Below are 21,480 nucleotides of genomic sequence, written 5' to 3'. Positions count from 1 at the left end.
GTGACCATTCAGTGCAGCATCTCCCTAGACCTGGCCCCGCCCCCCTGGCACAGTGACCATTCAGTGCAGCATCTCCCTGGACCTGGCCCTGCCCCCCGGCACAGTGACCATTCAGTGCAGCATCTCCCTAGACCTGGCCCCGCCCCCCGGCACAGTGACCATTCAGTGCAGCATCTCTCATCTGCTCAGAGATCATCCCATCCCATCCCAATCCGTTCTCCCTACCTACACCACCCTGCCCCCAGCACCTACGTGGGTGATAGAGCCACGGTAGCTGGGGCCATCTGCGGCCCGGGTACTGGGGAGGCCTTTGGTGATGCTCCCACTGGCGGTGGAGCCCAGTGCTGTCCCTGGAAAATGAAAGACACAGCTCTTAGGGTCCCAAGTCTGAAAGTCACCCAACTATCCCCCCTTCAGTGTCTCAAGGGTGAGGAGACAGCCATGAGGTGGGCTTTCGGGCTCTCTAGGAGCTGAAAATGGTTGGCTGGGTCTTACCTCTCAGCACAGAGGTCTCCTGAGCAGTGGGTACTCCCAGACTCTCAGGTGGCCCAGTCTGACCCCGTGGGGACAGCTGTTCCTGCTTCACTCCACTGAATGGGGCTGGTGGTGGGGAGATAATACACAGAGGTCTCAGGCTGCCTCTTCCGCCGGACTCCCTAGGCCAAGACTGCCCACCCCTCAGCAGATGTCACAGGAGCCAAAGGGTCATGGGTACTCACCCAGCTTCTTAGGGTCCACAGCAAGAGGCAGCCCCATGGTGAGAGGGCCCATGGGGGCCTTGGCATGCTCTGAGTGAGGCACTCGAAGCTGTACAGACATTCCCTGCCAGGGCAAGGGAACAGGTCACAGCCAGACTCAGACTCAGGGAGAGCCCTGCCTAGGACCTGAGGATATACTGGACAGGGACATGGCTCTGGCCCTCTCAGGTACAGGGCTGCGGACAGACCGACACCGCAATGCTCACATAAAAGGACACAGTGCAAATGCTTTTGCACATGTGTGCGGCGAGGGCAGGCAGGCCTCAAAGGCGATCAAAGCTTACCACACGACACTCTACAGCTTCTGCAGCTACAGCTCCCCACTTAACAGGGTGAACTGAGACCCAGAGATGCTGAGTCATTTGCCTGAGGCCCAACAGTGGAATGCACAGCCTCATCCAGACAGCCCCATCGGCTGGTCTAAGCAGCAGGCCCGAGTGCCAGTCACCACCCAGCACCATGGCTTGAAAGCTCCCGATGATGAGGAGGCCTGGCCCAAGAGGCACTCACCTGGGAGATGGCACCTAGCTGCCTCTCAAGTACGCCCGGATGCTTGGCAGAGGAGATGAGGGGTGGGGGGTTAGAGATGGGGGGACGTGGTAGGACAGGCCGGACACTATCGTGGAGGTTCAGAGGCAGTGAGTGACCTGCAAGGAAACATTAAGTTTATACTGGTGCACCTCCACATGCTTCTGCTTCAGTGACCTGAGCCCTCCACTGGAACCCTAAAGTCCTGGACTTTCCCTCCACACCCGCACCCCCACCCCCCATTCCACATCCAGGCTTCTAAGCCAGCGCTACATTGCCACTCCTTCCCTAGGATTCGCCTCCTTACAGGGGTCAAAGGGGCTTTTCCAAAGCCAGCAGACCAGACCATCCCCTCCCTACGCCATGAGCCTACAATGGCTCCCCACAGCCTCTAGGAGAGTCACCTACAGCACGGATTTCAGGGTCATGTGACTGGGGGTCCCTGGGCTGGCTGGGTGGCGACTCTGCTGTGACAGCTTGACCTGGTACCCAGTGCCTCTACTCTTCCTGGCCCTGTGCAGATGTTATTCCTCTTGCCAGGCACGCCTGTCCTACTCTCCAATCTCCATTGGCACACTCATCCCTCAGGGGCAGCTCTACCTGGGCTCGTCCCTGCTGATGCTGATCTTTGTGCCCGGGTCCCTTTTAATGGCAGTGAGGCTTTCCAACTGTTCTCACGGCATGTCAACAATCAAGGCTACCCCCACCCTCCCACCAATACCCTTAGGCTTAGTCACTGGTGGAAAGTATCTTCCATGCTAGGCCTCCCCATTGCCAGGTCAAGCACCTCCCATGGCTCCCTATGGCCATCACAGATAGTATGGTAGCTTTCCCAAGTCTCAGGGGGTCCCCAGCTTCCCAGTACTGAGCAGGCCAAATCTTCAGCCTGGTCTCATCTGACTAGGACCCTTCACTATGCAGTCCTGTGCCAGCGCAAAGAGCTGGTTGCCACTGACTGCAGAAACACAATTAACAGTGTCACTACTCACTGGGAGGCGTGTAGGAGAAGGCAGAGGGGTCTGGGACGTGCGGGGAAGTCTTGATCACCTCCCGTGGAGGGATGGGGAAGGGCAGGCCCGATGTCCAGCGTGGGGGCTCAGTAGATAGCTTCGGGCCTTCAGTAGGGAAGGCCGGAAAGAAGGAGGGTTTCTCTGCTGAGAGAGGGAGGAGGTAGGCAGTCAGGGAATGCTCTGCCATCCTTGTGCCTTGCAGCCCCACTGGCCAGCTATGACAGGACTCCAAGCCACAGGGGCACAGGGATACGGTAGGGCAGGTGTGCTGCCAGGCATGTCCCCATGACACTTGCTTGGTACGGGACTGGCTCACTGCATGGGCCACAGGGCTCTGGGATTGATAGTCTATCTGTGCCAGGCAAGAGGGCTTGTAAGACCCCCTCAGGCAGGGTGGCACTCACTACTTCGGTCATCTCCACCCACAGAGTTATGACCCATAGCAGAGCTGAAGAGGCACACCAGAGGGCCTGTGACAGAGGGCCAATCTTTGTTTCAGGGCTCCCTGCAAATGCCACCAGCTGGCTGCACAGGACCAAGGTGATGGATGGGTCAGGCTTGCTGATCAGAGACGGCAATGGATGTGGCTGCAGCAGCCACTCCAGCTGACCACTGGTGCAGAGGCTGTCCGCATACCAGCCATCTACTATATGCTAGTCACTGGGCTGCGCCCCAGCCAGGCATTGATAAGCCTGTATGGGTGCATACAGGGGACAGTGAGCAACCAGACCGAGACCAGTGACGGAAGAGACCTCTCCAGTCAACTGAAACTCACATGGCTACAAACAGCAGCAAAAGGTAGCACTCTATAGGATGACACAGTCAGTTTGTCCCTTCACCCTCCTGATGAGAAGACTGAGGCCCTAGCTGCTGAATGCAGGGGAGAGCTGGGAACGCAGGCAGCTGGCGGCAGCCCAAGACCTGTGCCTGTCACGAACCTACCCTGTGACTCTTGGATCCTGGATGCTCAGAGTCAGGTCAGCACTCACCGAGGCTCCACAAGCTCTCATATTAGCTGCAATCTGTTCTAAACTGCAGGCCCTAGTTGGATGCATTCTGGGAATCACAACCCACCCAGAAATTGTGGCGGACAGGAGCCCCAGCCTCAGAATAGGATGAACTTGAGCTACCCCCACATGATCCTAGATTATACTGAAGGTAAGAAGTGGCAGAAGCAGAAGTCCAAGTGTTACGGCCCAAATCTCCACTTATGGAAGGTTGAACTCTCCTTGAACTCATGCCCTGGGGAGGTGATGGCTACAGAAGAATTGGCAGGGGATTCACATCCTCTACCATCAGGAAGTTCAAACACTTGGTGTCTTGGCTCCCTATGCACCTTGGCTGCCCTATCGAGCTTGGCTCTGAAGAGCTAGGGGACAGGGATGAAGTCTCAGGCTGGAGGGAAATGGGGTCAGACCCAGTCAATGCAGGCAGGTGGCTAAGAGCCAGGATGGACAACCTGTTCCTCCAGCAGGGCCTAGGGATCCCGAGGGACCTTCCTGGCCTGGAGGTTCCCTGCTGGAGCCAGGACAGAGAAAGCTGGCTTCCTGAATGTTGGGTTCATGAGTCCCCTGGGGAGCAGAACTATGGCCAGACACGGAGAGACAGAGCCTGCCGCCAGGTGTAATGTTCCCCAGGGAGGAGCCTAGGAAACAAGGCAGCCTTGGCCCCATGGATGGGCCCAGAACCAGCCTCAGGGACCATGGGCTGCTGGCTGTTTTCCCAGGGTCTGGGGCCCCAACTCAGCAGGACCTGACTGGCCCTGGGTGGCTTCAGCCCTACTCTGCCACAGCTGCCTGGCCTGAGCCCGACCAGAGCGTCTCCCCTCCCCCTACTGCCACTCCAGGTTGTCGTTCTGAGTCTGGCTGGCTTCTCACAACACACTGTGTTCTACACCACACTTAGCCCCTTAAAACCCACCGGTCACTGTAGTGTGTTCCAGCCCCAGCTCCAAACAGACAGCCACCTCTGTCCTCGTACCCCATGGGTCATCACTACATCCCGCTGGCTTGGCCTCAGGAACAAACGCAAGCCTCCCCCCCCATGGGTCATCACTACATCCCGCTGGCTTGGCCTCAGGAACAAACGCAAGCCTCCCCTTCCTCCCACGTCCAAGGCCACCTGTCACGTCCAGGCTGCCCCAGAGCTGTTGGGAGGAGTGCTTCAGCCTGCCTCCCACCCCTGCCCTACTCCCGTCCGCGCTTTCTCAACAAGAAAGCAGGCACTGATTTTTTTCCCCCAAAAAACCCTAATCAGATGCCGCCGACCCCCCCACCCCAGTACAGTCGCTCAAAGCCATTCTCCACCGTAGCCACGCAGTCTAGACCCCATCTCTCTCTGACTCTTCTGCCAGCCACAACCTCCTTCAGCAATTCTTAGGCCCCGAAAGATCTTTTCCCGTCATCCCCTACCCCCGCCTGGCCTTGCCAGATCCTTGCTGGACACACAAGCCCAGACTGTCCTGCCCCTGGCCTGCCCCACTTGTTTCTCATGCCTGCCACCACCAGCTTAGGCAGCAACTTTACCTCCCTCTGACAACCCTAGTACAACGTCCAAGTTCCATGGAGCCCTGGTGGATACCACCCATTCCTTGTACGAAAGGCTCTGCAGTATGTGCTGAAGAAGAAGGGGTGCGGACAGTGGGCAAGCCATGTGTTAGCCAGTCCAGCTCAGGTCAGCCCTGCTCTTGTTCCAGAACAGAGATCCCACGGTTCCCTCAGGAAGCCCAAAGATCACATGCAAACTGATTCACACCAAGGAGAAGCTGGCTACATATATGTTAGCATGTGCATATGTGCTTGCGTGCACACACACACAAACACACACATATCAGGAGTCACCAGCACTAGACTGTCTCTGGTTTCTCAAGAGCCCCCAGCCCAAGCTGTTTCTGGAGCTTGTGGCTAAGCCCTGTGATGTGCTACCTTATCTATGTGCCTCCCCAGCCTGGCCCGCACAGCCACGGGAGCTGAGTAGAGAGAGAGCTGTCCCTCACTCTTGGCGCACCCGTGTTCAACACTCACCCTCTTTCTCGGTAGGAGGTACCGGGCTCCGGCTCTTGCCACGTGGACTTCCTCCCGACTGCTGAGACACGTCACCCTCTGGCTGTAGGTGCTGCGTGGGTGGAGGCACAGGGGGAGCTGGCTTTGGGGGTACTGTGTCCTCCCGAGGGGGTTCATGGACCTTGGTGACCTGCTGGGGGGTATAGGGCAGGCATGATCATCCTAGCCCCATGTCAGAGGCTGACAGGCTGGGGAGTGGCCGTGTACGGCCAGCACGAAAGCCAGGTACAGAAAGACAGCCACAGCCTTAAAGTCTCCATGTGGAGGCAGAAAGAGTCTTAACATCAGATATAGGGGTCACCACCACCAAAGAAGGGCCTGTTTCATCTGCCCAGAGCTAGATGTGTACTGGGATCCACTCTACCTGACACACCCTATATCACTGGTAATCAGGAGTAAGAAATGGCCATGTGGGCTTTGGGGGGAGGGGGGCGCTAGCAGTGAGACCAGGCACACATGTCCAACATCAAATGCCTAACAGAGAGGCCAGCTTGGATCTCCATGAACTCCTGCCTTCAACGTAAAGGCCAAGCCTAAAATCTCAAAAGGGAAATGGCCGAAGAGACTACACAAAGGCCGCAAAGACAGACCTGACAGAGCCAGGGCATTAGTTGGCTGAGGTGTCTTTGGGGTCTGGGGTCTTGCTGGCAACAGCTGCCTGCCTGGGACATGGGAGAACCTCTGGAGGGCGATTGACCAGATTAGCCTTCCCGATCGATCTCCCATCTCCTCCCAGCCTCCCTACCCTACCAAGAGTCCTGTGTCTAGAGTCCCATCTTTGGGAGCCCCTGGCCTGGGAAGAGCTCCCACCCACACTACTGAGCACACAGAAGTCAAGGTCAAAGTGGGCTACCTGGATGCAGGGTTCACTCACAATTGGGGGGATGGCAGCTGCTCGCTGCTTCAGCTGCTTCAGGTCCAGCGGCTTCTGGGGCGAGGTACTGGCGCGGGGATCGCCGGCTGGGGTAAGGAGGCTGGGCCTTGGTGACAGCAGCCTGGGGAGGGACAAGCGTCAGGTCAGGCTGGAGCATCAGCCACAGGCTCTCGGAGGGCCTTCCTGGGAAAAGGGGCTGTCCTGCGTCCATGGCTTCTCCTTTGAGTCCTAGAAGGTGGGGCCCACCAGCGAGGCCCTTAGCCGAGGTCCAGGTGCCCCGTCAGCATACACTGCTGGGCAGCAACACTCCTCTGGCCCCCACACACCACTGTTCCAACGTGGCCTCGGGGCAAAGAGACAGCTGAAAAGTCCTAACGGGCGCCTAGGCCACAGGGGCCCTCAGGGAGTGGCCAGAAGGACACAGACTCAACCGGATCAGGGTGGAGGGACACGGAGAGATTCCCTGGAGATTATTCTCGGCTGGGCCCTGGGAAGGGGCTGAGGACTCCACTAATTGGAGCCTGTGTCTGCTGGGCCCAAGTATGGCTCTGGGCTCAGTCCTGTCCAGTGATGGGGGCTGAGCTATGGGCTACAGCCCTAGAATTAGGACAGAGGACAAATCTGGGGTGGGTCCTTGAAATCACTACAGTCTGTGTGCCTCTGGGTACTGTGGCTAGCCTGACTCCAGCCACGTGAAGACATACAAGCTAGAACTTCAGCCCTTTGGGGTGAGAACTGCTGACAGCCGGGGCATGGCTAGAGCCGCAGGGGGCAGAGCAGAGGAGAGCATGCTGCCGTCCACAGATGGAGGGGCACAGGCTCTGCTGTGACAGGACACGCATGCGACAGGCCCTGCGGGTAGCAGCCTACTGCCCGCATCTGCCACACACTCAGCCAAGCGGGGAGAGCAGACAGGATGACGCCTGCTGAAGCTGCCTGAGGCAAACAGGGGGGACAGGAAGAACAGGTCACCCTGAGTCCTCCAGCCCTCCTGTCCCACCTGTCCACACCCATGGCAGGGGCTCCTCTGCTGCTGTCTTCACCAGACACTTGGCCCCTGTCACATCTGGCTCCACCCTGATATTTACCAGCATATCCTGATATCCCGTCATTCACTTGTCCCTAGCCATCTCCCTCCTCCCCCTTGGTATTTCGAGACAGGGTTTTTCTGTTTAACAGCCCTGGCTGTCCTGGAATTTCTTTGTAGACCAGGCTGTCCTTGAACTCGGACATCTGCCAGCCTCTGCCACCTGAGAACCGGGATTAAAAGTGTGCGCCACCACCACCCAGTTGTGCCTAGCCATTTTAATGGCCAGCTTTGGTAAACTGAAATAAAATACTGCACCGGCTTAGGAAGATGAACGGACAACTTCTCTAAAGGTCATGCCCAGACTGAGTATGGTGAGTATGGTGGCAAGACACCTGTCATCCCAGTACTGGGGAGTCTGGGCAGAAGATTCTACAAGCTCAAGGCCAACCTGGGCTACGTAGTGTGACCCACTTACAAAACACAAAAAAACAAAATCAAGGCTACACCCACTAAATCCACACTGAGCTAAATAATACTCAAGAGGAATGAAGACACGCACCCCAGAGCAACCCACTCATGAGTGTTCCTGACAAACTGCTTAAGCCACACAGATATGCACAGACTAGAGCCATCTAAATCACGGAGCCCTGACCCTCATCCCCCAACAGAAGAGCCCCCAAAACACAGTGCAAGAGAGGCCAGACACAGTGGCCATACCCCGTTCCCTTCAGAGGACACTGGACCAGAGCATCAGTGGACACCATAGCTGGGAAGGGGGTCGGGTCTCCTCTAGGGCGATGGCCTGATCCGTAGTGACACTGTGAGACACTGAAGACACCAGTGTCGCAAGACTGTGTGCTCTACGTGGCATGCTGTTGAGCACGCTGTCACAGCTTTCTGGGGCTACAAAGAGGAAGGTAGGCTGTGATGGAGGGGACCACCACGACACAGCCCTTGTTTCCCAGGAGCGGTAAAATCTGGGGAGCACCGTGTCCCCTCCATCTGTGTACAAGTAGAAAACAGTTCCAAGTTCCAGTGCTGGCTGAAACCTGGACCTCTGTGTGTGTGCAAATCCATCTCTGCAGAGACGCAAGCTGTGATGCTAGTATGTGACGGTATGTGGCTGGGAGCCAAGGCTTTCTCTACTGGAACCACGTGCCTCAGTTTCCCCATTCTCTCCAGGCAGGCATAAAACTAGAACAGTATCCCAGAGCTGGAGAGATAGTTCAGAGAAGCAGGGTTTGGGCCCCAGCACCCAGCTCCTAACAGGCCTCAATTCAGCACCAGAAGATTCCATGCCCTCTTCTGGCCACTGTCCTCTGTGGTGCCTGCATGAATATGGTACACGTATGCTCAGGCCGGTGTACAGACACACATAAATACACGGGCAGGAGAGATGGCTCGGTGGTGCACTGTTCTTGACTGAAGTTTGATTCCCAGAACCCATGTCAGGGGGTTTACAACTGCCTGTAACTTCGGCTCCAGGGATCAGATGACCTCTGGCCTTCTCATGGTACCAGAACTCATGTGCATATACTACACATGGGCACATAACTGAAAGTAATAAATCTTAAAAAAAAAAAAAAAAGAGCTCTGACAATTTCTGTCCCTGAGATAAAAAACCCATTGGTCCCCACACTCCCTACTCCAGGGCTCTGTGAAACCACTGAACATTGGCTCAGATGGCACAGGGCCTATGTGCTGGCTCTCCTGTGCTCAGATGGCTTCCCCTCCACACTTCACTAAGACCAATGACCACCTGCAAGTGCTGCCTCCTTCAGAAGACTCACATACACCATCCTTTCTTCTCACCTCACCAGCCTCACCAGAACTGAGCACTTGGTAACTAGGGCCCTGTTAGTCCTGCTCCGGGTACCTTCAGGAGCCGCCCAGTACACACTGCACCAAACACCACAGGCCTGGCCCCTGGGTCCAGGGTCGGACAACAAAGCAACTCTTGGGATACATCTGTGCCTACTGCAGGTGGGGAAAGCAAGCTGGGCGGGGGCGGGGTGCTTTCCAAAGCCAAACCCTGCTGGAAAGCACCAGGCTCCTCCTCTGGAGATGAGAGGACTGCAATCCAAGCCTCCTGGCAAACTCCAGGCCAAGCTCTCCCAGAGGAGCCCGAGTCAGGCCGGACGGGCTCACCCAGAGTTTACAGATAGCAGCCCAGGCTGTGGGCCGGCCGATGCTCTCATTCTCCTGCCATCCCTGACCCCCCCATGGCGTGGCTGGTGAAGGACCGGTGGTAAGCTTCTAGCCAGGAAGTCTAGCTGCTCCCTGAGAGCACAGGTGAGCCCCAGGGCAGCGGACTGTAGATCCCACAGGGCCTGACCAGCCAGGTGTCCTGAGTTCCAGCCCGGAAGTTAAACAGCAAGCAAGAAAGCCACCAAGCACCAGAAAGGGAGGAAAGGCCACTCACTACTGGCTGGTGCTACAGGAGGCGGGACTGGGACTGAGGGAGCACCAGCCTAACCAGGGCCTACACAAGTCTGAGGAGGAGGCTAGTATTCAGGGTGGCGCCCCCCAGGCCCAGCTCTGTGACCTATGAGTCTACCGCCCAGACACTGCAGGAGGATGCTGGTGCTACCTGCGGCTTTGTGGCACTCTCACCTCAGTAGAGACCCTGGTGGTACTGAAGCTGACACAGGGCCATGTGTGCCCCACTGTGCCTGACAGGACACGGGGCACTCAGAAACCCGCCGGTCAGCTTCTGCAGACCATCTGTTGCCCATATGCCGTATGTGGGCCCTACCAGCGGAGTCCTCGGGGAACACGGAAGGCCCACAAAGCATCCACTTCAGATCTACCAGTCCCAAGGGGAAAGGAGAGCCAGGGGAAGCAGGAAAGGCCCTGTGTGGGCCGGTCTGAAGGTCATGGTCTCCTCCTTTGCTCTGCCGGAATTTTTCAGAGACTTGAGAGAAGAGAAAACAGACTTTGCTGTTTGCAGTCAAAATAAACAGAGCACACTGCCTCATCACAAAACATCTCCTGCAGCTGCCCAGAGGCGGGTGGGGCCATCCAAATGTGATCAGGGAAGGGTTCCAGGCCTGCCCTTGAGTGCCCAGATGGTCCCACCTAAAACACGGTGCCCCTGGGGCAGGGAGGATCCAATCAGAATGCTCCCCAAAGACCGGTTATCACTTCATGGTCAGGGGCCTCCAGTGTCTGGGCCCTTGATGGGATCATGTCAATCACTGCCCCTACTGCTGGCATCTTCTCTGCTATCACTGGAGGACCTGGTTCGCTTGCTCCTACCCTGGGCCTTTGCAACAACCGTTCCCGCCACAGAAGGGAAGAACTGGGTCCCTCCCTATGTCCCAGACCTAACCCAGGGCCCTGTGCATGAGACCTTGTTGGGCAGCTATGCTGATGCCATCAGAGAGAGACTGGCATCCTTGAAGGAAGTAGGAATTTGGACAAAGAGGCTGCTGGGATCAGAGTGCTGTGTCTACAAGCCAAGGACTCCAGGGAACCATCAGCAGTGAAAGATCTGGATGGGTAATTCTCAAGACACCTGTACACGGACCTTCTACCTCCATTACTGATTCTTCCAGCCACCAGGTCCGGTTCACAGCTGGTGGATACCAACAATACCACTAGCACATTCTCCCCCTGAGCCTTCTATGGCCACCTCACTTCCAGATCTCAGCTCCAGCGTACCCCAAACGGGTCTTCCTTCCACTGCTCCCTTCTAGAATGAATTCCCTGGTGTTGCTCTGAATAAGAATGGTTTCCATAGGCTCGCATTCATAGCTTGACTGCTTAATTCTCAAGGAGTGTTCCTATTGGAAAGGATTAGAAGGAGGTGTGGCCTTGTTAGAGGAAGTGTGTCACTGGGGGTGGGCTTTAAGGTTTCAAAAGCTGAGTCAGGTTCAGGCTCAGTATCAAGTCTGTGTGTGTGTCTGTCTGTCTGCCTATGGAGAAGGATGAAGCGCTCAACTACTTCCCCAGCACCATGCCTGCCATGCTTGCTGCCATGATCCCCACCTTGATGGACGATATGGACCATACCCCTAAAACTGTAATCAAGCCCCCATTAAATATGTTCTGTTCTAAGAGGTGCCTTGGTCATGCTGCCTCTTCGTAGCGATATAATAGTGACTAAGACACCTCCACTTCTGGTCTCAGTCTCGTGTTGGCCCCCACAAACCAGCCACAGACTTCAAGGCAGGCAGGGCCACCTGTGTTGTCTTGGCAGATGGGGGGTGTTCCCTGTGTTGGCAGAACACACAAGGACCAAAGCTCACAGCGAGGACTGCCCAAGGTTCTCACCTGCCCTTGTCACCTCCCTCAGGCTCGTCCACCTCATCAGCGCTGCAGGTGGCACTGGAGTCACTGTCCTGGGGGGCACCCGAGCTGGAATTCTTGGTTGCAGCAGCCTTGCTTCCAGCCTCTTCCACCTTGAGTGGTGGCTCAGACACAGGCTCGACGGCCTCTGTGCCCTTGGCCTTGTCCTCGGGCTCCTCCTCAGCCTCCTCCTTGTGGTCACTCTTCACACTCCTCGGCGGCTCCTCAGGGGCCTCGGGCTCCTCTGCCTTTCCCACATCGATCACCTCTTCACCCTCAGATTTCTGCTCCTTGGCATCCTCTGTCTGAGGAACTGCAGCCACCTGGTCTTCTTGTTCGTCCTCGGGAACAGCAGCCGTGGGTGCGGCAGGTGATGGGGGAGCCACTGGGGATGGTGGACTACTGGCGTCAGGGGCTGGGCAGGGCTCACTGGGGGCCGTTGCAGGTTCTTCTGGCGGAGGGATAGGTGGCTGGGTGGTAGCAGGCAATGCCTCAGTGCTGGTGGGCTTGGGCCCATTTTGCCCAGTGTCCTTGGTCGCCTCCATGCGTGGGGAAGGGACACTCTCAGTATCAGAGCTGTTGTTGACAGCGGCTATATGCAGAGGAAAAGCAGAGGAGATGAGCTGCTATGTGGGAGGTGACAGTACTCCCCAAGAATACCAGAACAGCCCCAGGTTCCTATACACCTAGGTGAGCCTTGTCTCTCCCACATCCCTAAAGACCCTTCCCGGGCTGCCCAACCTGCAACTTCAGCTTCTCCTTCCTCTGTTCATAGACTGGCCAACCCAACCCCTGGTCTCTCCAAAAGCCAGTGCCCCTACAGGGCCAGTCCAAGGACAGCCTCAAAGCAGGCCTTCATCTGGGTCTGAAGACATAATCTGACCTCCATTCGGCTCAGGGCCCAACTTTTGGTACTCCCATGGGAAACTCAAGGCTTCTCTCAAGCTTCAGTTTTCCCATCCATAGGACAGGGAACCAAATGGCCATGGAGGCCAGAGAGCAACTATATAGGCCCAGGGACCGTAAGTCCATCACAGCATGGCTGACAACGCAAGTAAGGACAATACAAGACCATTGCATAGGAACGCCCCGAAGGAGCATGCCCACTGCTCCTGCTCCGCGGGTTTTCCACACTCTGTGTGTGTGTGTACACACACGTTGGACTAAAGCACCAGAGACCCAGCTGCAGCCCTGACTCCATAGCTCTTCTCATCTTTGGGTCTCATGTCCCTCCATTTTCTGTAAAACAGACATCTGGAAACAAGGCTGGGGACAGAACGGGGAAAAGGACCTGGAGCAAACCCAAGAGAGCAGGGCACGCTGACCACAGCACGGGAATAGACACTGTGCACAGAAAACTGCAGAGGGCAAAGCAGCACACGGCGCGGCACAGGGAGAGAGACATATGATCTCGGACACCCCACTGTCCCCGCACCCCCAGCTCAGCCACAGCCACATTCTTACCTGGGCCACTGCACTCCCCCACTCTGGGAACATCATTGCCAGAGGACTGTAAGGCTGGAAAGAGAGTTAGAGAAGGGTTAGAATTGAGGTGGCAATAATCCTGTGGAAAGGGAAGGAGTGTGGCTGACAGAGGGCAGGGGCCCACAGCAGTTTCCACAGGACCTCCTTGCTCAGCTCCCAATGGAGGCCTTGGCCACCCACAGCTACGGTGACCTGCAGCAGCCCGCACAGGCAAGGTATGTCCGTCCAGGGTCAACAGAGCCCTGGCCAAGTGCCAGGGACACAACCCAATGGGAGTTTCTGTGGCCTCCAGCCTTGTCAGTCAGTCCCCAGGCTCTTTCGTTTGTCAGTGCCTTTGGAGTCTAGAGAAGGACACCCCTCCCAGAAATGGTGTCAGTAACATCAACAGGGAACTGGCCATGGGCATGCAGGGCATGTGACCCTCAGAAACCTCAAGATCGGGGTACTCCTTAGCACACTGACAGGAATGGAAACAGACACAGAGAGGTAATCAAGCTGCCTGGGCCACAGAGTGCATCTGACCTCTGGGCTTACTCCTCACGGCCCAACAACAGGACACAGGAGGCTGAGGCCACTGAAGTCCTGTGTACAAGCAGAAGGGCCCCTCTTGTCTGTGGGTGTCTACTACTCGCTGTCAGGCATGTCCACACCAGCAGCCCTCAGTCAGGCAGGGGCTGTGACAGCTGTGGCTGGGCCCCACCCTAAGTACTTCCCAAGTACTAGGAAGGAGTAGCTAGAGGCTCCACTCTGCAGGGGGCCAGAGACACCGACTGGGTACTCAGGGTGTTCACCTAGGTGCTCAGGGAATCTGACACAATGGGCACTTCACAGCCCGTGACAGGAAAGAGCACAGGCCCCTTCCCCTGGATGGAGGTCACAGAGCATAGGTCTGGGACCAAGCTGCCAAACCAGGTCTCAGGAGACCCGGAGTGACTTCTTCACTCCTCAGTCTCCGGTGCTCATGGTGTCACCGCCTCCTCGGGCTATGGAGACAGAGATGAGCCTATGACTCCCATGACCATTACCACACAAGGAGGTTCAATTGGTTCCTGTCCTGCAAGGGCAGGACCTCACACAAATACTTGCTAGACCTAAGTCACATCATGGTCCCCAGGAGGGTGTTTCCCTAGGATCCGATTCCCCACACTGAAGATAGGCCCAGTGCCCTTGGGTGTGAGAAGCCAGCTGGAGCCTTCCACACTGCTGTCGCAGGAATCCCCAGATGATAAGAGAGGCCTCAGAAAGTCTGGCCCTGCTCCTAAGGAGGTTGTGACCTCCCCCTCCCCCAGTATCTGGGGCTCAGTTACTCCCTACCCTTGCAGGCAGTTCTGCCCCTCCATGCTATGTCCACCTTGCTCATGAGGATGACTGGGAAGGCATTTAATAAAGGGCTCGGGTCTTTGTCACCAGCCTAGGGCCCAGCCTGGGTGCTGAGAGGACTCGTGGCCTGGCCTCCCGGGGTCACTCCAGGCCCTACGGTGAAAGCATGTGAACTATGGGGAAAGCAAGAAGCCTAGTCAGGGCTCCTCTGTGGTCAACCCCAGGCCTGGCCCGGGAAATCAGGAAATGCTCAGGAAGACAGAGACACAGAACGGGGTGTGTGTATATGTCCACTCTCTCCCCTCTGAGGAGAGCAACTTCACCTTCCGTCTCTTCGGCCAGCTCTTCCTCGTTGGCACTGGCACCAGATGCCTCCATCTCCTCGTCCTCGGTGGCAGGTGGGAAGGCTGTCTCCTCATTTGCTGCCGCTGGGGTCTTCTTTTTCTTCCTCCGTGCATTCCTCTCCTTCTCCTGGGACAGAACAGCAGTGGTCAAGGCTGGAGGCGAAACATGCCTGCGGCCCAGTCAAAGCTACCAGGGCAGGGAACCTGGCTGCATGGCTGTACAGGCAACCTTCCCACTCGGCCCATCAGAGTGGCCACATAGGCCAGGGCTATTTTTATCATAGAGGCTTCATAGTGCCGTGTGTCCCAGTGGGACACTGGGCACGGGCTGGGCCAGCATGGGAAGGCCACAGTGTCACAGTGCACACTCAGGGCACCGTGGTTGGTAGAGGAACTGTGAATACAGACTCAGCGAACACAACAGGGCCCCTGCCCTCAAAGCCAGCGACACACGCTAAAGGACTCGGGACTGACCAGGGGCCACGGCAGGACTAGACAGGGATAAAGAGGGCACAGGGCCAAGTCAGCTGGACGGGTGATCAGGTTTCTAATGGAAGGTGACACTTGGAAGTGCAGGTCTGAGCACAGAGGGAGCATCCAGGCAAGGTCCTGGGGTGGGGATGACCATCTTCAGTCTTGCCTTTTCCCAGCCCAACAGGGCCCAGCTTTTCTCTCCCAGCAGGGGGGCCTTTAACATCTCCTCCAGGCTGAACTTGTGTGCCCCGAGCTGGGCACAAGTCCAGAACAGACAAGGCTTCTCTAGGCTTGGTGTGCAAAACAGAGTCAGCGCACAAACAGGTCTCAAACTGACCAGGATTGCCTGTGGGGGACACTCTGCATCTACCATGCTGCAAACCTGGTCTGGTATGAGGGAAAGGGTGTGGTCTGAGGGGCCAGTGGCACCCCTGGTTCTGACACCATCCAAAGGGAGTCCAGGTGGGGCCTCCACAGATACAGTCACTGAGGAACAGACTAAGTGGGAAGAAGGGTGTGGAGGGCAGAGACACAACGCAACTGAGGATCTTCTCGGGGAGAAGACTGAAGACAGGAGACCAAAAAAGGACAACGTCAGTAGCTGGTGAGAGACAACAGTTCTACTCGTCTGGCTGGTGACATTCTGTCCTGGAAATACAGCACACCCATGCTCTGGGGCGAGGGCCTGCTGTCTCCACTGCCACGGAGCACAAGGCTCTGAGGTACAGACGTGCCGTCTCAAGTCCCAGAGACAAGAATCTTGGGACACAAGAACAAAAGGGGAAATGCGTGCTGCCTGCTCATCACCACCTTTAGGCTTGTCCTGACTACACACAGACCTCATGGGACATCTGCCCTGCCACCCACACCCACACAGGGCCTGGTCTTGGCACCTCCCAAGAGGCCCAGGCTCCAGTCTGCGGGCACAAGGATGTTGTGGCATGTGGCTGGGGATCCCCTTCCTTTGTCTATCTTTAGCAACAGGAACTAGGCAGCAGGTTGCAGGGATACTCACAGGAAACGGGAGCTCATTGGCCCGCCAGAGCCATGGGCAGACGACACAGCACACCCTGTGTTTCTAGAGCCTATGGAAAGCCCAGCCATAACCTCAGCACCAAGGGCCCGTGAAAGTGACATGTTGGAGATACAAACACAAATTATACCTGGCATTTACTAAGTACCTGGAATCTGCAAGGCGTACAGTCACATGACTGCACAGAGCTACCCTGCCAATCAGGGTGTGTCGCCCCTGCTTCTAAGACTCCAGGCATTCCCTAACACCTGGACCGGGCCCTCCATCTCTAGTCCTGCCACTCTGCACGATCTCAGTCTGCTTCTCCAGCCCCCATGCCGGCCCCAGGGACTTTGCACAGGCCGTTCCCTGCCTCAACACCCTTTTCCCTGATCATGGACACTCACTTCCTCAACTCTTTGCTCCAACGTCATCTCCCCAGAGGCCCTTTCTGATCTCCCTGGGGGAATTAACCAATGCCCTCCAACCCTCACTCTCTCTAGATCCCTGCCTCAGTAGTTCTTGACCAGACTTAACTCCTCATCAACTGGGCCTCTGCCTGCTTCGCTCCCACACGTGGAGTAGAGCCAGGCACTCCGTAACCCTGTCATTACACAAAACAATCCTCAGAGACAATGACAGCTACTCGGCAAGGCAAAGCTCAGAGCTAAGGAGGGCTGCCTGCTAGAGTTCAAGTACATCCCTGCCCGGAGCGTCTCCCAGCAGCCACAGAGAGAAGATTGCAGAAGGAAGCCAGGCCAGCAGGGCCGAGACCCAGATGACACACTGAGCAACCTGGAGGCCGAGCCCCGAGGGCCAGGACACAGACAGAAGGGCAGCCTTCGGCCACATGGAGGGGGAGGGAGACCTCAGAGAGGACAAGGCTGCCAAATGTTACATAACCTGCGACACAGGGCTCCGCCCAAGCTCCCGTTTCCTGATGAGTCTCCAGCAACCATGTGCAGGTCAGGCCTGGGGTAAGCAGGAGGGGACACCCACTGACCTCCTGTCCCCCTGCCCCCACTCCCTGGGTGGCCAAGGGTATGTGCCTTCCTGCACTCAGATGGTGCTGGGCCAGCAGCCACTTAGGACTCACAGGTAGAAATGACCCTCTTGTTCTTGTGATTTTCCTTTTCAGACAGGGTCCTATAGCTCAGGTTAGCCCTGAACTCCTGATCTTCCTGCATCAAGCCGCCTGTGTGCTGGGACTATGGACATGGACCATGCCTAGCCTGACCACTGTCTAGGGGCAGCAGGATGTTGAAGGGGCGGGAAGCAGACAGCCCATGTCAGGGGTTTCTACAAAGGCCAGTTCACATACTCGCACAATGGGGTGCTTGCCCTGGACTGGGCTATCTGCTCTTAAGGTTGGCTGGGGAGGGAATCAGGCAGCCTCTATAGGCAGCCACCAGGGCAGCTACGTGAAAAAGACAAAACCAGGGACAAGGACCCCCTTCCCGAGCACCTTCTCAGCTCAGGAGCTCACCCCACAATGGAGTAGCTAGTTCCTCCGGAAACTCCAGCCACTAACTCTGTCCTACTCAGTGACCTGGGCCAAATGCTGGACTTTCCACAGTGGACGGCACTGGCTCCTCACACGCTCTCCAGTAGGTGTTTCCCCCGTCTCTGTTTTATTTATTACGCAGGTGCAATGAGGCCTGGAGGCCAAGCTGTGTGCCCTGAGCACCAGCCACAGGACAGCAGAGCCAGGGTACAGACCCACCGGCCACGAGCCCACTGTACTTTGGAGAGAGTAGCTCAATGCACGCATGCACATGTCCATCTGGGATAGGCACAGGACACTTAGAAGACACCTGTACCCTGAGCCTTCTGCCATCAGCACCCCAAGACTGGCAAGTCGCCTCACAGCCCCTTCTAAGAACTGCACTGAAACTTCTGAGGAAGACCCCCCTCCTCAGAGTCCTCGGAGTCTATTGTTATCCCTCCCATTTTAGTCAGAGAAACTGAGGCACAGAGAGGACAAGACACTTGTCCAAAGCCACACAGCCTACAAGTGACAGACCTTAGATTCACACACACGTCTCCTGGGCAGTGTCTATCAGCACACAGTCCTTAGTGGCCATAGCTGCACAGTGACTGCAAGGGCCTCACATAGCCAGAGGACAGGGTTGAGACATAAGTGGCAAGGAGTATAAGAGGCAGGAAGCCCCACGAAGTACTTCCCCTCCACAGGCACCTCCGTTCGGACCCACAAGACCACCTGCAGTCCCTCACCTTCTGCTCGGGTCACACAGGTGCCCAACTCACAAACTCAGATCTAGCTTTTCTCTCTAATCCACTGGGTACTCAGGTCCCACTGTCCCATTAGGGGTCCCTGGGGGCAGAGGGAAAAGTCCCCAGGGAACGTGAAGAGTTGGGCAGTCATACACTCAGAAGAACCTGAAGTGGAAGCCATGGACCACAAGGACGGCCACTGCAGCCATAGTGGGCTTCCGCACGGGGCCAGAGGAGAGCTCTGGTGGGCTGCCGCTATCTCTGTAGCATGCCATGCCGTGGTACTGCCGTGTAACTGCTCTGGGCCTCAGCAGGCTGCAGGAAGAGCAATGCATCTTCAGTTGTGTGAAGTCCACACGACTTTAAACCCATGGAAGGATGGATGCAAGGCCCCTCCTAAGCCTCTGACCACAATGGGACGTTGAAGGCAGGGGTGGCTGTACACTTCTACTTAGGTGGCTAAAGAACCTCGCCAGGCCCCAGTTTTTCCAGCCCTAAGATGATGACGATCACAAGTGTGTCCAAGATGAGAGAGAGGATAGAGGGATGGCGAGAAGGCAGTGGGGTCTCCCCAAGGCCCTCCTGGCCGTGGCTGCCAAAGAGATCCTACATGTACCTTGCAGTTTTCAGTGTGGGATGCGTCTGGCCCCACGTCCTCCTCCGGACTCTGAGTCTTGGGACCCTTTCTCTCTTTCGCTGTAACCCTAATGCCCAATGGGGCAGCCAAGCAGAAGCCAAGCTGCTTTCTTAGGGCTCTTTGGCCTCTGGGTCTCCAACCCAGGGCACTGAGGGTGGTGGCGGATTCCTGGCTGAGTCAGGGCCCAGCCCACCCGTACCTCCCCATGCAGGCGCCAGGCAGCCAGGGGCCACATGAGGGAGGCCTGACTGTGGGAGGCCTGGCTGTCCACAGTCCCCAGGGAGCCCAGCCCAGGAGTTCTGGCCCAAACTCACCATCTTTAGCTTGTGCTGCTGAAGGATCTCATCCAGGTTCTGCCTCTTCTTGTAGTTGAAGTAGAAGTTCTTACACTGGGACACGGTCTTGGATCCCACCATGCGGGCGATGGCTGACCAGTTCCTCCCATGTTCCAGGAGGCCTGTGGGTGGAAGACAGGTGAGGGCTCATGCCAGTCCAAGACCAAGGAGCACAGAGCACGGACAGGGATCAGGGAAATGACGACGGTGACAGGCATGACCCCAAGTGAGGCCTCGTTTAAGATTCTAGGGGGCAGAACACAGAAGTCCCCCCCCCCCGTGTTCCCTCCCCCGTTGGGCGGGAGCTATGGTGACCCAGCCCCGACTCTGCACAGCTGCAGAGAGGCCTCAGGAGAGCGAAGCTGTTTTCCGGTCTCACCGTAGGTGAAGGGGAAAAAGCAGTGGGAGAGCAGAAGCTGGAGCAGGGCCAGGCTGAGGAAGGGAGCAGGGCGAGCTTGGGCCCTCACACCTAAGGGGCCACACCAGACTCGGGGCCCACCTGGCCTGGCCGAGCTCAGCAGCCAAGGATGAATCTTTCTCAGGTCACAGCTTGAGACCACACGGGGAAGAAACTCCAGCTCGCAGGCCTGCCCAGCCCACCAAGGCCACAGACCTCCCTGCCCACGAGCTCCATATGGAGTGGTGTACACCATTCAGCTCTGAGGCCACAAACCCTGAGCTGGAAGGCTACTTGGATCCTCTGTTCACACCTCAGCAACCTTCAGTGGGCCCCAGCTTCCCTGAAGGCAAAGCTGGCCACTTTCCCATGGCAGTGGCAGAACCTGCCCCTGGGGGTGGAGGTTAGGCGGAATGACAGCGCCGGAACCACTCTGTAATAACGCTCAGATGCTTTCCCATCACTGAGCTTCAATCATTTTCCTCTACACAAGTCAAGTTCAAGCTCAACACTGGGCTGTAACTGTAACTGCTAGGGGGAAAACAGGGGGGAGGGTGGACACACAATGACTATCCACCCTTACCCACCCCCCTCATTCAAACCCCAGTTGGTGGTGGCTTACAAACAAAGGAAACAGCAAAACCCCCAAGCACACCAGCAAGTGGCCCCCTAGGTCTGCATAGTACTGAATGAAGTCTGTCTTGCCCTGCCCCCACACCCTGGTCCAGACTGGGACTATGAGTTTCCCACCCACCTCAACCCAGCTCAGAAGTGGGTCTGAAGCCTCTGCTTCCCACTGTAGCAGCCTTAAGGGCCCCATGGTATGGAGGAGGCACCGGACAGCCAGGCCACCTGCTGGCCTGCAGTGACCACAAGAGCCACGTGGCTCCATAGCTGCTTCTCAGGGATCCTCAAGGACAGGAGGCACGGAGGGCCAGGGCTTGGGATCAAGTGTAACTCAGCCCCTGACCTTTCCCTCCACCCGCGCCAGCAGCAGCTGCCACTTCCAGAACCTGGCGGCTGGGGCTGCGTTTATTTATATTTCCCGAGAGCGCGGGCCAGGAGGGCCCAGCAAACACGTCAGGCTGCGAGGGATCGCAGGCCCGGAACCCCAGGGCAGGTCTCCATTTGGAACTGTTGGGGGTGGGGTGACCCTGGGGAACAGACATTTCCAAATTCAGTTAAGTCAACAAGGAGTTGGGCAGCTGGGTCCCTTAACTAACTCAGCTTATAGAAGAAACGGACAGGGTGGGGGATGACGCTCAGCTGTTCCTGAACACATGTGGTCATCAAGGATCACTAGGCAGAGGTGTTGGGGAGCCCCTCCCAGAGCATGCCACACAGTCCTGGGAAGACACAAGCTTCCTCACGCTGGGGTGCCGTGCACAGCAGCACTTCACACCCACAATGTGGACTCAGCCTAGCTGTTCTGTCTACCCCGGGGAACCCTTCTGAGAATGCCCCAGCCAAGTCTGGAGCCCAAATGAGTGCAGCCTCCTTCTAGGGGACCGTGGCTGCACCTAGAAAGGCAAGAAGAGGCACCAGGGAAAGAGGAGCTGTGGCCACTGGTTCAAAATTCCAAGTCCCCCCCACCACACTTCCAGCCACAATTTCCCGTAACCTCATCAAAGTCACTGTCACCAATCAACCCCACCCTCCAGCCCAATCCCCAGCCGGGGGCCACTCACA

General features: G+C 56.9%; 1 protein-coding gene across 37 annotated transcripts in view; it reads right to left on the bottom strand.

The window, feature by feature from the left end:
• Positions 1 to 21,480, bottom strand: part of Ncor2 (nuclear receptor corepressor 2) — a 155,466-nt gene that overhangs the window by 20,240 nt on the left and 113,746 nt on the right. For 29 of the 37 annotated variants that reach the window (XM_075978546.1, XM_075978317.1, XM_075978308.1 and 26 more), the window contains 11 exons: positions 19,374 to 19,516; positions 14,681 to 14,828; positions 13,017 to 13,070; positions 11,538 to 12,144; positions 6,233 to 6,353; positions 5,320 to 5,491; positions 2,276 to 2,440; positions 1,269 to 1,405; positions 720 to 822; positions 496 to 600; positions 253 to 350 (listed from right to left, as the gene is read on the bottom strand). In XM_075978546.1, coding sequence (XP_075834661.1) covers positions 253 to 350; positions 496 to 600; positions 720 to 822; positions 1,269 to 1,405; positions 2,276 to 2,440; positions 5,320 to 5,491; positions 6,233 to 6,353; positions 11,538 to 12,144; positions 13,017 to 13,070; positions 14,681 to 14,828; positions 19,374 to 19,516 — 1,853 coding nt within the window. The remainder of the gene's footprint in view (positions 1 to 252; positions 351 to 495; positions 601 to 719; positions 823 to 1,268; positions 1,406 to 2,275; positions 2,441 to 5,319; positions 5,492 to 6,232; positions 6,354 to 11,537; positions 12,145 to 13,016; positions 13,071 to 14,680; positions 14,829 to 19,373; positions 19,517 to 21,480) is intronic. The other 8 variants (XM_075978557.1, XM_075978566.1, XM_075978411.1 and 5 more) reach the window with 2 other exon arrangements.

The sequence above is a fragment of the Microtus pennsylvanicus genome, chromosome 1 (assembly GCF_037038515.1).
Source record: "Microtus pennsylvanicus isolate mMicPen1 chromosome 1, mMicPen1.hap1, whole genome shotgun sequence".
Classification (NCBI taxonomy): Eukaryota; Metazoa; Chordata; class Mammalia; order Rodentia; family Cricetidae; genus Microtus; species Microtus pennsylvanicus.
This window is presented reverse-complemented; position numbering and strand designations above follow the sequence as displayed.